Raw genomic sequence first — 17454 nt, 5'->3', positions numbered from 1 at the left:
GATCTGGCAGGAATATTTCTAAAATATTTTATATAACCCTTTTTAGTTTATGCTGGGGGTTCACTGTATGCCTCTGAGCCAGGGTGGAAAACCCCTCACCTAGTGGAAGACTGTAGAGATGGGCAGACATCTATATAATGTACATGGGTTGCAATTTTCCACAAGCCATTTTATAATTCCCAAATCCTGATTTATAAGTATTTATTGATATTTTATTGGCATGTCTAAAAATATTTTTTGTGACTGACAGCAAGTGTAAGAAAATCAAAAGCAAAAATATTTTTGGAAAAGCAAATAAAACATCAAATGCATAGCTTTTGCAATGCACACTGAATATAGTGCTAAAGTGTAGACTGTCAGCTTTAATTTGACTGTAGTTACATCTCTAACAGGTGAACCATGTAGCAATTACAGTCCTTTTTATACATAGTTTCCCCATTTTAGGGGACAAAAAGTAATTAGCATAATCTTAAGTAAAGTCATCATATTTAGTACTTGGTCGCAAATCCTTTGAATTTAGTCATTAACAAATGGATTCCAGGAAATCACAGACTACTGGCATTATTTCAAAGTCTGGAGTCACATGATTCTGTGATTGCAAAACACTTCACCAGAAGTTTTCCTTTCTTATGCAACAACCTGAAGAAGTCACATGATCCTCATCCCCAGCTGGCTGTAGATGCATGTGCATGTGCACGTGTGTGTGTGTGTGTGCGTGTATACATGTGCGTGTGTGTGCGCGCACCTGTGTATACTTGTGTGTGTGTGTGTGCATGCTTGTGTATATGTATGTGTGTGTGTATACGTGCATGTATGCGTGTGTGTGTGCGTGCTTGTGTACGTGTGTGTGTGTGTGTGCGTGCGTGCTTGTGTATACGTGCGGGCATGCATGTGTGTGTGTGTGTGTGTGTGTGTGTGTGTGATTGCTTGTGTATATGTGTGTGTGTGTGTGTGATTGCTTGTGTATGCGTGTGTGTGTGTATATGTGTGTGTGATTGCTTGTGTATATGTGTGTGTGTATATACGTGCGTGCATGCATGTGTGTGTGCGTGCTTGTGTACACGTGTATATGTGTGCGTGTAAAATCACACTGAGATTTGTTCTGACTGCTCAGGCATGAAAAAGACCCCTCCCAGCCCACAGGCAGGATGTCATCTCTCCCTGCCTGTTTTATTCTGTACATTAGACGAGGCTGCCCCCTTGTGGAATGTTTAGAGATCTGCATTAATACAGACGTCTGTATTCTAATATTTGTGCTGCTGTTCGCTTAGGAGTTTAGATATTTAGGAGTATCCCTCTGAGGACTAAACTGGGCTTGCTTGATATATCTATTATCTTAAATATGGGTTTTCCAACAACATATTTAAGATGTAATTAATGTATTGCAAATCCTGCAGGAATGTGTTGCTTGCAGCAGTTTGATAAAATGCAAAATTGTGTACAAAGAACATGATTAATTGGACATGACAACCTTGTTTATAATAAGATGGAAGAAAATAACTTATGAGGACTTAACAGCAGGCAAAATGATGGGCAAACCGCAAAGACAACCGTGTGAGTGAAATCCAAGATAATCACCTCTAGCTGTACACAGTTTGAGAGTCAGGGTTTTAGAATTCTGTCATCGATTTACAGGTTGGGTGAAATTACTTGAATAAATAAATTTTATCCCTAGTACACAGATACACATTCCTTTGCTTTTTATAATAAATCTTTTATTGTATATAACAATTTAACTTTATTCTCAGAATGGGGTGAAGTTTTACAATGTTTGACTATGAAAACTGTTCCTCTCCACCCAATCAGTGTGAGTGTGGCTTCCTCACTGAGGAGGCATGCTCTGTCAATCATGAAACAATCAGTACTGCTAACGGACTAAGAGGGCTTCGCTCCCGACAGGAAATTTCAGAGCTTCTGCTAACTCACGGTCACTCCACCGATTTTTGGAGTTGATGAACTCTCACTACACAATCATTTCAGCAGCTGCCACGGTTTTCCATTCAGCCAATCAGGCGCTTGGACACTGATTGCCTTTTCCCACTCTGTTCAATAGTACAATACATGATGGATTCCGGGTAATTGAAAAGCCATTTCCTGCTAATAAAGGGACTGGCTTGAGTAACCCAGGCGACCATAAATGTCAAATGCTGCTTCCCGGGAGCAGCCTTCCTAAAAGAGCTCGGGGCAGCAGATTCACCGCACAAACATCTCCTGACACGAAGCCAACTCGTCACACTGCGTGTTCGTTCCCCTCCCACCCCCATCCTGTAGTACTCCTTCCTTTGTTTCCCCATTCAGGTTGTGCTGTTTTTATGATTTTAGGATATGCTTTTCGTGATTCTCTTCACAGAACGTGTCATGAGTGTAGTCTGTATGCGTCCGGTGTACAATTTTTTGTGGTTAAAAGTCCAGGCATTCAGGTGGAAACTGACCACATTTGGCTGAGTGAAAGTGAAAGTTTTATAGCTGACGAGGATGTAGCCAGGCTATATCTGGGTAAAACCTGAGCTAGACTGGTTAACCTAGTCTGTCATGTCAAAACATATCTCTATCTAGGTTTCCACCTAGACGTCTAGACTGCGGCTTTTTCTCACTGGCTATCTACAATCTGTGCTTTCGTTCTCGGTTAGCACAGCTGACTTGCGCTAGTGCTTTTATGATTCTGCATTGATACCCACTGTTCTGGGAATGTTCTTAGACAGACGTGGCACTATTGCTTGCTTTAATCAGGTGACTGCTCTTCTGCTGCTCCCGTTGTAAGTGGCTCTGGATAAAAACGTGTGATAAACGAACGTAATGATAGGGAAATGCAGGACATTTACAGTTTGAACCAAGCAACGGGAGAATCTCTGGAATCTCTTTGGTCAACTGCGAGGTATGGCTCCAAATGCAGGCAATGTTCAAAACAGGAGAAGTGCCTGAACGCATAAAATAAGAGCACAGTAAACTTTTCAGTGCTAAATCAACTCTTACAGAGTACATATGGTCCATATTGGACATATTGGACACCAGAGTTGAATCAACACTGGACATTTTACTGCGTAGTGAATGGACATTCGTACACTCTTTCTGTTATCTCTTGCATACCATGGCTTAGGTCAGTCAGGGATTTACTACAGGTCCTCCACCCCCAAACCCTGTGCGGTGTTTATATATTTTTTTAAATATGAACTTAAATTAAAAAGTAGGCTTGGTGGGGGGCTGTGATATGACTCTGAGCAGCAGACCCCTCTGTTAGCATAACACACACCCCCCCCGAACCAAAGCTCACCCGCAATGGCTCACAGACCACGGCGCATGTCCACGGCACAACTGCACTGATTCCAGGGCAGGGACATTACTGGGCTTGTATCCTAGCGGGGTTTAAATTCAGGTGACGCAATGGACACGGAGCTGAGCTCATCTGTCACATGGAAGGGGAGACAGGTCAGGTGACACGGAAAGCACCGCTCCGCGTGAACCCTGCCCTCAGAGCCACAGCAGAAACCGCCAGCCGAAGGCACGCACCGCCTTGCAGCGCGGAGCCCCAGGCGATGGCGGGCGTTGCCTCTGACTCACAACGCGCTTGCGTTGTGATTTAGCTTCCGGATGTTTCCGCTCAGCCCTCGGCCCCGGGAAAGTACAGTTATGTCAGCGCTGCTGAGCGTGGAATTCCAGCCCCCGTTTCAGCACAAGCCCAGACAGCAGACCTGGCGCTGTTAAACAACAAAGTGCGCAGCCAGTGTTTGCCCAGGCCATTCAGCAGGCCAGGGTGAGTCACCCCTGCGCTATCTATACTCCCCAACTCAGCGCGTTTCTCAGTCTCACAAGAGACTTTCGATTGTTCATTGGGCAATAACATCACACAAATCAGAACACATCCCTCAAAGAGAGGAAATCTCAGCAGAGAACAAGATGAAATATAAAAATAAATCCAGTCTAATTAATTTTATTTGTATAGGTCTTTTTTTTTTTTTTTACAGAAAATCGACACAAAGGCGCTTTACAGAGTAGCAGAAAAAGGGCAAAAACCAGGCCGGGGTTGGAAAAAATGGGGGGAAAAAAACTCCCAGTAGGGAGAAAATCCTCAAATGGTGGTGAGAAAAAAACTCCCCAAAGGGAAGAAATCTCGAGAAGAACCCGGCTATAGAGGGGGGGCCCGTCCTCCACTGGCCAGCCTGGTGTAAAGTAGCAGTGAAATGGATGCAACAGAAATGAAAAAAGGCATCAATCACAGCAAATAAAATGGGTTGAGCAGGTTACAGCTTACAGAGGCAATAAACTAGCTGGAATAGTAGAAGTCCAAATGAAGGGGAAGTACAGTGCAGTTTAGAGGAGCAGGGTGATGCATCTGAGCAGCAACAGGCCTCTTAAGACAACTAGCGCCTGATCAAGCTCACTCTCTTACATCCAGCAAAACCAGATTGATACTGGCCAGGGTGCTAGTCTCTTCTCTCCATTCTAAGACACCAGATGTGTCACATACCTAGGGCTTCACAAACGGATTGCCTAAAGCAGTTATGCATAGAGTTCTGTCACTGCCAAGCACCAAAATGTTGTAAATACATAGAAACCAATGCTACTATGCTTCCTATTGTCTGAGGCAAGAATTGCACACCAAAACTTGTGCAAACTCCGGATTCCAATTTGCATTGTTTCTCCCTGCTTTTATGTATTTACAGGTTTCTAGGTCTGCATGCTTTCTGACATGTGACATGTATGAGAAAATGTGATTTGCAAGGGGAAATGTGATATGTACTGTAAGGAAAAATATAATATGTAAGGGGACATGTGATATGTCAGGGGAAATAAAATATGTAAGGGGACATGTGATATGTCAGGGAAAATATAATATGTAAGAGAATATGTGATATGTCAGGGAAAATAAAATATGTAAGGGGACATGTGATATGTGAGGGATAAGGGACAAGCCTCCATGAAGGTCATAATTTTTCGATAGCAGTATCACGCTTGTTACATAGCTAATAACATTATGAAAGAAACTGATCAACAATTTGACACAAAATACAAATTTGAGTGATTTTATTAGTCCAATATGAATATGAAACTAATTTTCCATTGCGTTCTTGTAGATAATATAGGCCTGAGCAGAAGAATTTTGCTAATGGGAGTACTGGACTAGCTAAGATACGAGGAAAGTTAAAGGTGGAGTAACGTATTTTAATTTAAAATAAACCGCACTTCTTTGATATGATATGAAAAGCGTGCCAAATTAAAGTACAATGCCTGTAGAGCATTCAACAAAGCTATGTAATAAAGGAACTCAACAAGCATAGCATGATCTACATTAGCCCTAGGCCAACCCTGGACGCTTCTTTCAAATGCAGACTGCTCATCATCCTCATGAACTTTTCATGTTTGTCCCTGAGTTGATGTATGAGTAATGTAACTTTAGTCGTCAAACAGGTTTTTTTCCGAATATTTCTTTACATTTTTGTCTGGAGATTGTCTCAAAAGCAGTCATGTTCTCTGTGTTGTGAAAGCAGATGTCTGCTTAATTGGCACGTGTAACATGCAGTGCTACTCATATGACCCAGCATGACAATTGGCTATAAACTGGTGACCAAAAGACTGAGGACACCACCAAGAACTGTTTTCATTATTTATCAAGGGCTAATACAATTATGATATACAATTTATACTGCTTATTCAAGAATTCATTATTTTTAATAATATGAAAATAATATAATGTGTAAAATTGCTAGTACTTGGTGTGTCTGCCTTTCACCTTTATTACTGCCTTCAGTCTGCTAGGCACTGATTCCGCCAGCTTGTGCAACCCCTCATCTTCCTCCTCATCCCATCCCTGTACTCCACAATTAAAATCTTTGTCCCAAACATCATGGAGCTCATTGAATCACCCTTTCTTTGGCAGTTAGTGTCTTCTTGCGCTTTCTACCTGGAAAAATTTGATTTGTTATCAAATTTCCAAATATCTCTCTCTCTCTCTCTCTCTCTCTCTCTCTATATATATATATATATATATATATATATACATACATACATACATGTGTGTGTATCTGTGAAACTGCCATGAACTTTGCTCAGTGGCTTCAGCTGAAACTAGCTACACTGCCATGTGATTTTACACAAACCAGGTATACAGCTTTCGGTTTGTACAATTTCCAGGTTCAGGCTCCCCATGCATAATTCCCTATTACTCATCCTGAATGCCGTTAGGCACTGGCCTAGGGTCAGTTACTGGGGGTTGAGTCTTGGTATAATTCCACTGCCAACCCCATAAGCTATAAACAATAATAAAAGCCATTTAGCAGACGCGCTCATCCACAGCGACGTACACAACTTTTACACAGTATTAACATTGCATGCATTTATACAGCTGGATACATACTGAAGCAATGCAGGTTAAGCACCTTGCTCAAGGGTACAATGGCAATTGTACCATTGGTAGTAGGCTACCCTACCTGTGACTTTTAGGTTACAAGAGCAGTTCCTTGCCCATTATACTACAATGCCGCCCCGAATAAGAGCGGATGTGGGTGTAGGGCTTGAATGTTCCCTGTTTCCTCGTGACCTCAGTAAACGGGTGTGTTTTCGGTGTGATCAGGAGCAGAAATTTCTCTCCAGTGGGAGGATGTTTTTTCACTGCCCTGGGTAGGACCAAATGCACTCTGAGGTACATCAGCGTGTGACTGCGTGTCTCTGTAGAACCACAATTTGCATCTGGTCAAAGATCAAATCACTTACAGTAACTCTTGTGGTTACTTCATTCGTTTATCATAATACGAGGCACACATATCAGTTATTGCCCCATTGCAGAGAATGTACAGGATACAAAAAGGACAGCTCCAAGTTCCAAACAGGCAAGAGGAAATATTTCTCTAAAAAGAGTTTGAGAGACGAGTTTGAAAGAAGAGTTTCTCTAAAAAAGTTTGCATAAAATATTTACATAATAGTGCAGTTGCACAGATTATACTGCCATATTTCTTTTCAGTGAACATCATAAAACATATCCAGCTCTGTCAAAAACATTTTGAAATCTAACACTGCAGAGAAAAGCCAAATAGCTTAAGAATTTCAGTTCTTATTTTTATATATTCTAACAAAATAGAAATGATTGCAAGGTTTTCCCAAATATTTGAAGCTTTGGAAATCAATTAATTACAATTAATTGTACAATGTACAAGCATTTTAAATTAATTTCAAACTTTGGTCTGAGATGTAACTGAAAATGAATGAATGAATGAATAGACTTGGTTGTTTCATTTTTTCACAGATCATATTGCTATCATATTTTACTCACTGCCATTGTGAAATATCTTTTTTTATGCCTGTATTTCCTTCTTGGAAACATGCTCGCAATTAAAATAAAGAAGAAAAAAGGGGGAAATCATAGAACAGAAGTCTCCCTGTCAGATGGGTGTATTTGGCCTACCTGTGTCAACTTCACCTGGTGACATCACTCGCCCACGCCCTAATGTTGATTGTTGATTGGTCAACGTGGGCCTGGTAGGCGTTCCACTTCGGAAGGTATAATTAAGTCATGTTATAGGTATGGTACAAGCCTGTCAACGAACACAACAAACAAGCCTCAGTCGAGTACGTCTCGGACCATACAAACGAGTTGTTCAACAGAAGTTCGCAATCTCAAATCTTCCGTTGTAAAGAAATTAAAGGTCAGTCTGAGGTTTTCGTATATACATTATTACAGTTCACGTCACATGACACCACTGTGCTCGAGACTGCTACATTACGCGTATAGCATGTCTGTTCAGCACACCAACGCTGGGCACGTACTGTTCAGCTGAAGGCTACAGGTAGGCAGTGAAGCATTGCTCGGTGTATTTACAGGACAACTAAATAGCGACTGAGAAAAGGGTTATGGGTAACGAAACCAAACTGTTATCTGATTTAATGGGCGGGTACTGAACTATTGCTTCTATACTTAGAGTACGCAGTTCAGGAGAAAATTCCGGTCTGGTTAAAATTAGAAATAGATCCGTTCAAGACTAAAATCTGGTAAGACAAGGCTACTTAATAAAGTATAAACACAAATAAAATATGAGCTGCTGTGATGACGAATTTAATAGTTTATAGAGAGATGCGATAAATTTCCATTCAACTGTGTTCGAATGACCAAATAATTAGACGAATTTAATTAGAACTTTATTATAGCCATTTAATCCATTTTAAAACAGAACATAATTGAACGTAATATGCAATCACGTTTTTTTCTGAAGTAATCCATATTTATATTCCTCATTTGATCCACAGCTATGATAAGTCGGTGTAAAATAAATGAAGGAAGAAATCAGGAGAAATCAAGCCTAAATTTATTGCAGCGTCTTTGGTCCATATAAATAAACTTGTGCGCCACGTCTTTGATTGCGGATTATTAGTAGCCTAACACTTTTAGAAACTAAGGAAGTAGGCTACTTGCATTAAGACATAACTAATTATGACCAAATTCACAGTTATCGGTAACCACGGTTACTGGAACACACCACACTTGGTCCCTCGCATGCCATTTTATTTTTTCATGTAATAACTGTGGTTTATCAACTAGCCGAATATTCTTTACAACCGATTAAAAAGACACACATGGACATTTTGTTCTGGGATAGTCATAGAAATGCACAGCATACATCAGAGCATGCTCGGTTTCTGTAGTAAATATTACGTGGATGCACTGATAAGATATTATTTCTCACTTATACGCTAATTTCATTAACATTAAAACTGCAGTCTTCATTAATATGTAATAATTTATTCTGGAGGTCTATGCTAGTTTATGCCAATAAAGTTACTGTAAATTCAGTGTTAAGAAGTATAACAGTAAGTGTTACAGGTAATATCAGACCTAACGTGCATAGTTCCTGATAGCTGTTACAAATTTTTTTTATGTATTTGCTGTTGTACATTAAATTCATATATAATAAAAAAGAAGTGTCCACACCACCCTTACAATACACAAAGAGCCTCACCCTCAAATAAGTTCTGTTCGGCTCCTCACTGAGTTTTGCTTTGTGCTCTTATTATCTGTAATTTACGGTAAATTCAAACCTGTTATTTGTCACAGGGGGAAATCAGCATGGAATCCACCGGGCGGGATGCAGCACCGCAACCACAGCTGCTGTCACTGGGGCGCAACGATGCCACGCGCCTGCTGGAAGTGTATGTAAAGCGCAGCCTGAGCGTCAACGACGGGCGAGCCGGGGGCAGGAGGCCAGGGGTCAAACCCCGCAAGTGGGTGGCCCTTGCAGAGAAGAGCAGCCGCGTCAGACGCCACTCCAGCGACAGCTCCGCCCACCTGCCGCCCGATGAGGTGGCGGCGGTAATCGCGGGCTTCCAGCCAGCCCCCACAGAGGGCCCAACAGAGGGCCCCACAGAAGGGCCCCTGGAGGCCCGTCTGGAGAGCTCCACGGACCCCCCAGAAGACGACCCCTCAGAGAGGCTCGCGGTCTCCCGTTTGGACAGCTCCACGGAGCCGAAACAGGACGACAAGAAAGGCGCCAAGAAAACTAAGAAGCCGTCCTTCTTAAAAAGCTTCCTGAGCCTTTTCTCCAGGAAGGGGGGCGAGAAAAAGGAGGAAAGAAAATCCAGCAGTCCAGAGAGAGTGGGGTCCTTCGCCCCCCTGGACACCCCCTCCCCATCCATTTCCTGTCTGCCTGTCCATGGGCCTTCCTCGGACGGTGACCAGTCCTCACCTCAGGCGAGACGGTCTGTCAGGAGGAAGCTTACTCGCAGGAAGTTCTCCTTCCGAAACCGTGGCTCGGACCAGGCCAGAAGGTCTCTGAAGAAGCCCAACACTCTGGACCTGTCTGAAACAGAGCACATACAAAATCGTGAGTGCAAACCTAAGATAACTTCTGATTGGCTACCTGAAAAATTGGAGAACTCACTGTGGGGTTAAAAATACTCTCAAGTTGGGTACCAACTGCAAAGGCTGTGGAAAAAACACTAATAGCATGGTCAACGATTATTAAACTGTATTTACCATGAATTTACATTAACTGATCAGCCATCATCTGATTGTCTTGCCGTATCTGAATCTGATAATTTGTGAATCCATACACTGGTCAACCCATTGGAAAGTTTCGATATTGTTCTTAATGCTTCAGTTGAGAACAGTCTTTAGAAATATATTAATTAATTACATGCTAATACTCTTTCTCATTTGTTTACAGCTGTCAGTGTGGAGCCAACAAGCTTATACTATGAAAAGGTATCAGAGGAGCTGGAGAAGATCGTGAAGGAGGTGAAAGACAGTCCCACAGATGAGCGTCGCAGCATCTTTGATCAAAGCCCTGAGTCTTTGAGGATTAGGAATGCTAAAGGTAAGGGTTATTATTATTATTGGGAACCCTTAAGTTTAAGCAACGTGTGGAAGTTCCCAAAAGCAATCCTCCATAATAAAATGCAATTATAAAACTCACATAGTCCAATTTTTAAAATAAATAATGTTATAAATCTGGCAATCCTCACACCCACACACTGGGTAAGGTAAATGGCAAAACATCAGTGTGAGAACTGTGCCCCTGGAGTATCACTGGGTGACTCCAGTATTAAACAATATAATGGAAGGTACTCTGACGACACAGCAAGCTTCTGGAGGAAGTTCATTTCCTCTTTATAATACCAAACAAGGCAAGAAAGAGTTGAGCTTGGCACTAGTCCCATTAGCTGTCAGTACGCTATAAGAACAGTGCAGTGTGCACTTTTCCCAGGTAGCGTGTTGAAATGTGTTGTAAGTTGCTTGGAGCGTAGGTGGATGATGGTTGTACATTAAAATTCAGCTGTAGGTTTGATATGGCCATAGTTGTAGAAAAATGTCTGCTTGCCAAAGGATTGCGTATTAAAATAATACATTGTTGCTTGCCTATTAGCGGAGGGTGCGAAGAGACTGCTAGAAGTCCGTTTCACCCATATTAAATTGAGTCCCTTTGTTACATAGTTAAGTTAGCTTGTTAGCAGGTGCTTCCTTGCTTTTAGCTTTTAGCTCTTAGCTCTTTCGGAGTTGGAAGGAATGGTGTTTTTTTATTTATTTATTAACAGTGCAGTTGGTAAAACTTACGAATACAATGTAGCAGTAGAGCTGAGGCGGTTCCTCCCAGACAGTAGGCTTAAATGCTATCTTGTTTTCAAGATAGCAAACATTTATAGATTTACCTTGGTTAACGAATTAGCTGGCTAGCTATCTAGCCAGTTTTAGGGTCTCGAAGCCTGCCGAAGTTCTCTGTTACCTTGGTAATTGTACCAATACCGCGCACGTTCCACGAATAGTTTATAAATATGGCGGTTAAACGTGTTTTAAAGCTTTATGGTTCAACAAGTCATAATATTGCTCAACAAAAATGCAGGCAATATTATGACTAATATTGGGGCTGGAAGTTTATGACTAGGCAATTGTGTAGACTATGTCTGTCTTTAAATTGTAGGTTGAGTTAGGTCGGGGAAACTGTCATAAAACTGTCATAATATAGGTAGTAACGACGTTATATAAACAATACAGTTTGTAGTCCTTTCCGGAAGTAGGCTACGTTCGCATTTTTGAGCGAACCTGTTTGATGAAGCCTGAGTTCTCACAACATGAACGTTTTTAAATAATGAAATTATATTACTGGAATCTGTCAACATGTTTACATATAAATTCAAAATCCTGCTCTTTGTGTCTCTGTGTAATATCTGCCTCTGTTCTTTCAGAAGCGGAGGTTATTGAAAGGATCATAAATTTGATTAAACAGCAAGGAGATGCCATTGATAAGGAGGTTGGTGTTTCTCACATTTATGTCAGTGAAAATAAGTTAATATCTAAGAAAATAAGACTATATGATGTTACAGATTTTTTTTCTTCTTTTGAGTGAGGAGATACTGGACTGTACAGTATCTCCATACATTCTTTGCATGGCCTGTCTAGAACTGCCATTTTACAATGTGCTTTCTGTGTCAGGTGACATGGCAGGGACACTATACGGCATTGTGTGCAAAAGCAATAATTAACTAACTTGTTAACTGCGCTGTCAATGAGGTCCATGCCCAGTTTCTTTCTGGTACTTTTCCTCAGTCACCATTGTGTGGTCATTCCACTAATAAAATCCCACCTCAGGTCCGTAGGGTATTAAGCTTAGAGTGGAAGTACAGGAAGGCTGTGGGCTTTTGTGATGTTTAATGAATTTTTTAAAGAAAAAAAAAATGAATACTGTAGTTTTATTTTTTAATTTTAGAGAGATTGAGTGTGCAGTGCTCTTTCCTTTTGTAAGTAGCCTATAATCATTACTATCACTAGCAGCTTATATAAAATTATGGTGCGGGGTTATTTTGCTTTTCCGTACGAATCGCGTCGAACCGTCTCTCCCTGTGCGTCTGCGCAGCTGAAGCTGAACGACGGTGGCGTCGGCTCCTTCTTCCACACGCTGTCCTACGGCTCCTTCCAGCAGCTGGCCGACCTCTACGTGGAGTCGGGGGCCCCCGCCCTGCCAGCGGAGGGCGCGGCCACCGCCCCGGAGCTGGTCAAGTTCGCCTTCACCCTGGACTTCACCGCCAAGGTGGCCGGCCTCTCCAGCCAGACCCTGGGCCGCATCATGGGCTTCGGAAACCAGTACCTGCAGGACCGCTTCACCCAGATGAGCGTGGCTCATGGGCCGGTGAGAATAAGGCCTCTTTGGGTCTTTTGGGGGGTGGGGGGGGCGGGGGTGGTGGTGGCTTTGAGGCCATCAGTGAGATATAGGATACGCTTAGCCTGCTTAGTCATGGATCCTATTACTGGTGATACAAAGACTCCTGTTGAACGGTATTCAACAATACATTTTTAAAAAAGTACAAAGTTATAAAATACCGCCTGTGGCCAGTTTGTGAGTGTACGTGCCAAATAGAATTGGGGAAAAAAAACTTGTGATTGAACATATGAGATCACTTCCTGCTCAGGCTCAGGGTTAACAACAGAAAACCAGGTGTGAGGCCTGTGGTGACGTGTCCACGTAGCCGTGCCAAATGACACAAAGATACTCTGTTTCCCTGCTTCCACATTTTTCAGTATCGTCAACATATTCTATTAAGAGACCGAAACCCATAATATTTTTTTCCAACTCTCAATTAATTAATCCTACAAGCGTCAACCCAATGCTGATATACCAGAAGTTATAGAACTCCATTGTTGTACAAAAAAGGCATAAAGACATAATGTTGCTCTGCTTTTGGCATAACCCACCATTACAAAGAACCTAGTACTTTTAACTGAAACAACTTTATAAAGTGACAATTGCTTTTTCAATATGTGGAATGTAGTTTGGCACAGCACCGAAATACTGAAAACAGTCCCCATCAAATTTAACAATTTGCTCTCTTTTGAAGCAAATTTGGTTAAAAAAAACTAAACTAGCCATGTTTTTCGTGATAATAGGTTGCATTTTCTAAAAATGAAAATGTTTTTCTGAGGTGTATTTAACGACTTCAGCACACAGCTGAAATGAATGGCTTTCCTGGTTGGACAGAAACACTTTTGGTTCTGGTATTTGCATAGGATATGTTGATGATACTGGAAAAATCTCAATTACCCGTGTTATCTTTTAACCAAGTTTTATTGACAATACTGAGTCAATGGACAATTGGAGCTTCTTTTCCAAGCCCCTCCCATGCCTACTTCCCAGTTTACCACCTTTCTCACAGACATGTCAAGTATAATCATGTTGCTACAATGCTATGTCTATGTTGTGGAAATGCTATTTGTACATTACAGAGGGGTCTGGTCTTTGGGTTTAGAGTGTGTACACACACCTGGGTTTGAAGTAGTTCAGTTCAAGGTCATTTTTGAAACTTTCTAAATGAATGCATATTATGGCAGTTTCACTGTGTCAAACTCATGTTCACAGTTTGCATCCCACTTTGAAGGTTTACAGTGCATTTCGTGCAGTTTGGGTGCATTTATCATACAAATGGTAAATGGACTGCATTTATATAGCGCTTTTATCCAAAGTGCTTTACAATTGATGCCTCTCATTCGCCAGAGCAGTTGGGGGTTAGGTGTCTTGCTCAAGGACACTTCGACACGCCCAGGGCGGGGTTTGAACCGGCAACCCTCCGACTGCCAGACAATCGATCTTACCTCCTGAGCTATGTCACCCCCCAGGGTCTATTACGAATCACAGTATTAACTTTGCGACTTGCTGAAAGTTTGCATTTGTATTAATATCCCTGTTTTAAGTCTGGTAGAACTCAGGTAGCACCCATGTTAGCAAACATTATGCTAAAAGGCACAAAAAACTTTTTTTACTTTTATCGGTGAAAATTACCTACAGTTTAGTCGGCGTCTTGTCTGATAATTTTAAATAACATTCATGCTACCACATTACAGTTTTCACATTAAATTATTCTGTCAGTGGTAACTGCTGTACTATTTACTTATCTTTGAAAGCTGTATCTAGGACAAAATTTAAAAAAATGAATTCTTGCATAAGTGTTATCGTACACAATTTTAAGTGGCACAGCGGTGTGATGGATAATTTAATAATTAATATCATTATTTATTATGTCTGCAGGAATCCCAGTCGAGACCAGCGCAGAATTTCAGCGGTCCAGACTAAGCACAGTTGAACAGAGCGAGTGGAAACAGGAACCTCATCGCCCTGCGGAGTCCGTTCTCAACTCCTGGGACCTGGGATTCACTGTAAACAGAAACAAACACCAAAGCAAACACCAGAGCCGAGAGTGGTTTCCAGGGAAACCCTGAAACCTGATAAAAATGCAAAAAATCTCTGACGTCTGCTAGCAAGAAGAGGAAGCACACCTTGACTGCTGATTTAGTGGACACAACAGGACGGACTACGTGATAGCGTTTACAAGGACATCTTTTCTTAAACAAATATTTTCTTTGAAATAAGCCAATGTTTATTTCCCCTTGAACTAAGATGATATTTAAATCTAGGCACTTTATACATAATACAGTTAAAATATTTAACAGTGTGTGCAGGCACACACTTGCAATGCAATTCTCTTTAAAATACATTTTTACTGAATAAATGTTTTCAATTTTATTCCAATGTGTGGGATTTTTTCTACGCTACATTAGTGTAAAATGGTAAAATAGTAAAATATTGCAACTGCAGTTAGTACTGCTGGAGTTATGTAGATAATTACAACATTTATTTTTTATTTATTTTAGTTTTTATTTTAAAAACCAGCAACAATAGATTGTTAGGGCAGGGGTACATTCATACTTTACATTCCACACGCATCAAGCATACATAAAAAGTTGAAAAATAAGTATTTTAGAGGGGTGTACTTCATCCTTTTTCTCAGTAGTGTCAGCCAGTAGGTTCAGTCACCAGTCTTTATAAAACATTCCTTTGTTCAAGGAGCAGGAATTTATTCCTACCACGGATCATTTGTGGTGCAGTCTCTCAATGGACTTTCGTATGTCTACATCTATTATGTTTCTGATGAAACTGCCCACGTCATTCCTGTAAGATCGCTTCTGAAGGCAAATACAAAACATGCAAAATAGCCGGCTGTAAAATGGCCACACTGTCACCACTATGATCCCTGGAAACCAGTTTGGCTGGTTCTTCTGCAATGTGTGATGAAAGAAAGCTGATTTAGCAGTTGAAGCAGAACTGCCTCTTAGCTGCTGAGCTGTCTGGCACCGCCACATCAAACATCTAGGAGAATGCCCGGGTGAGGCAACTGTGGGGCTTTTTCTGGAAAGCCTTGCCTGCTCGTACCACCAGGGGGCCTTCTGAGGAAGGTGTACCAACCGGTGAAGCGGGCTCCAGGACACACGATGCTCACACACGCAAACACACGAGCGTGGAAATGTGTGTGCAGTGTGCACTTGCACGTATGGAGAACAAGTGCTTATTTCCCCAACAGAGCTCATTAGGATACAACATACAACAACAATACAATAAAAAATATACATTCATTTCTAACAATGCATATGATCCATACACACTAAAATGTTTCCATAGCAGTCTCCAGAGTTAGAAAATCCAGGTAAAAGTCCTTCCCAGTATTTTGTTCAAATCACCTGGATTTGCTAATTTGCTAAATTCTTCAGCCAGGAGGTATAACTAATTAGTGAAATCAGCTGGCAGAGTTCATGGGTGGAATAAACACATGGCGTGACTTTTACTGACCCCAGGACTTTCCACCTGTGGCAGTCTCCTAACGCACTCTTCCAACCACAACATCAAGGAGATCCAAAGTACCTGAGCAGGGTGCAAAAGAAGGGAGCCGAACAATCTATCTGCAGAGGAGGGAGAGAATGACAGAGGGAGGCAGCATGTGTGGCAGCAGCAGGCAGGACCTCAGGTACCCTGAGAGGAACGTGCCGAGGAATCCCACAAGACCAAATCGGGCAACGAGGTTGCACAGCAACGCTGTTGCCCAGCAACGGTGAAACAACCAGAATCTTGAAGTCACGCAAATATTAAACTCTCTCATGCAATTAGCAGGAGGGTAAATATGTAGGCCTACCTATTAGGAGTAAGCAGTCCTAACAGTTTCAGAGGGATGAGTTTATAAAATAACCTGCAAGATCCTATATTATCATTTATAGAATTAGTCAGTTTGTGTTAAAAATTTTAGAAATAAATGACACCGCATTTTAGTTACTAGGGATTTCTTGGGTGCTGGTTAGTAGCTGAATGTCATTTTTTTATATATTCTGAATAAAGTTTCTTTACACTGCAATATTTAAATCTACGAAATTACAGTTAAAATACTGTGCTTGTTTTGCAGCAGGAGTGAATAGGCACTTGAATGGCAACATCGCCCCTGTGAGGCGATCAGTGTAACTGCAAGAAGAACAGATGAAGGGAGGCAGAGTGGTGTGTATGTACTTTCTGCTGTTCAGTTCTACTTGGCCCTGGAGCTTGGGTGTAGTCTGCATGCCTGTTTATACTTGGGGGAACAGGCTGAGGTAAAGAGCCTATTCCAGGAAACTCAGGCTCATGCCAAGGCCTCCAGGGGCGGGATAGCATTCCTCAGGCACCTCCTCCATTAACTGCCTCCTCTGTACCTGGCACAGGCCTCTCCCTGGACTTCATCACCCTCTCCAGATCCTCTTCCTCAGATAGCCCAGTGTAAGGGAATTCATGCTGGTAGTCCAAAAGGGCTAGTTCACATTACATTTTGTAACATGGGGCAATACAATCAATCTACTTTAGCAGTTACCAACTTACCATACACTTAGAGGTGAAGAAGACCTCCGTTATCTGAAGTTGTAAGAAAGGCTACATAGTGGCCACTGCAAAGAGAAAGATTACTCTCATTACTTACAACATCTGCAGTATTTTATAGTCGGCCCTTTGAAAGCCTTAGAAAATAATGCACATGTACAACAAAAATATAAAGTATTCCAGACTTCTGGCAAGCTTATGGATAGATCTTTGCACCCGAGAAGCTTAAGCAAGTTTATGAGTCTATTAAGCAATACTCCTGGCTCAGAAACATTTACTGCCTGGCAATGACCTGTTCAACCCCACGATGAGGGGTGGC

The 17454-nt window shown here is 41.6% G+C and overlaps 1 protein-coding gene across 1 annotated transcript; it reads left to right on the top strand.

The window, feature by feature from the left end:
* The first annotated feature begins 7513 nt into the window (after positions 1–7513).
* On the top strand, positions 7514–14990 carry LOC118210791. The gene is made up of 6 exons (XM_035387221.1): positions 7514–7637; positions 9041–9806; positions 10149–10298; positions 11665–11729; positions 12333–12605; positions 14496–14990. Exons 2-6 carry the CDS (start codon positions 9053–9055, stop codon positions 14538–14540), a joined length of 1287 nt encoding a protein of 428 aa, XP_035243112.1. The 5' UTR covers positions 7514–7637; positions 9041–9052; the 3' UTR covers positions 14541–14990.
* Positions 14991–17454: the final 2464 nt, after the last annotated feature.

This window comes from Anguilla anguilla, chromosome 13 (assembly GCF_013347855.1).
Source record: "Anguilla anguilla isolate fAngAng1 chromosome 13, fAngAng1.pri, whole genome shotgun sequence".
In the NCBI taxonomy this organism is placed as follows: domain Eukaryota; kingdom Metazoa; phylum Chordata; class Actinopteri; order Anguilliformes; family Anguillidae; genus Anguilla; species Anguilla anguilla.
This window is presented reverse-complemented; position numbering and strand designations above follow the sequence as displayed.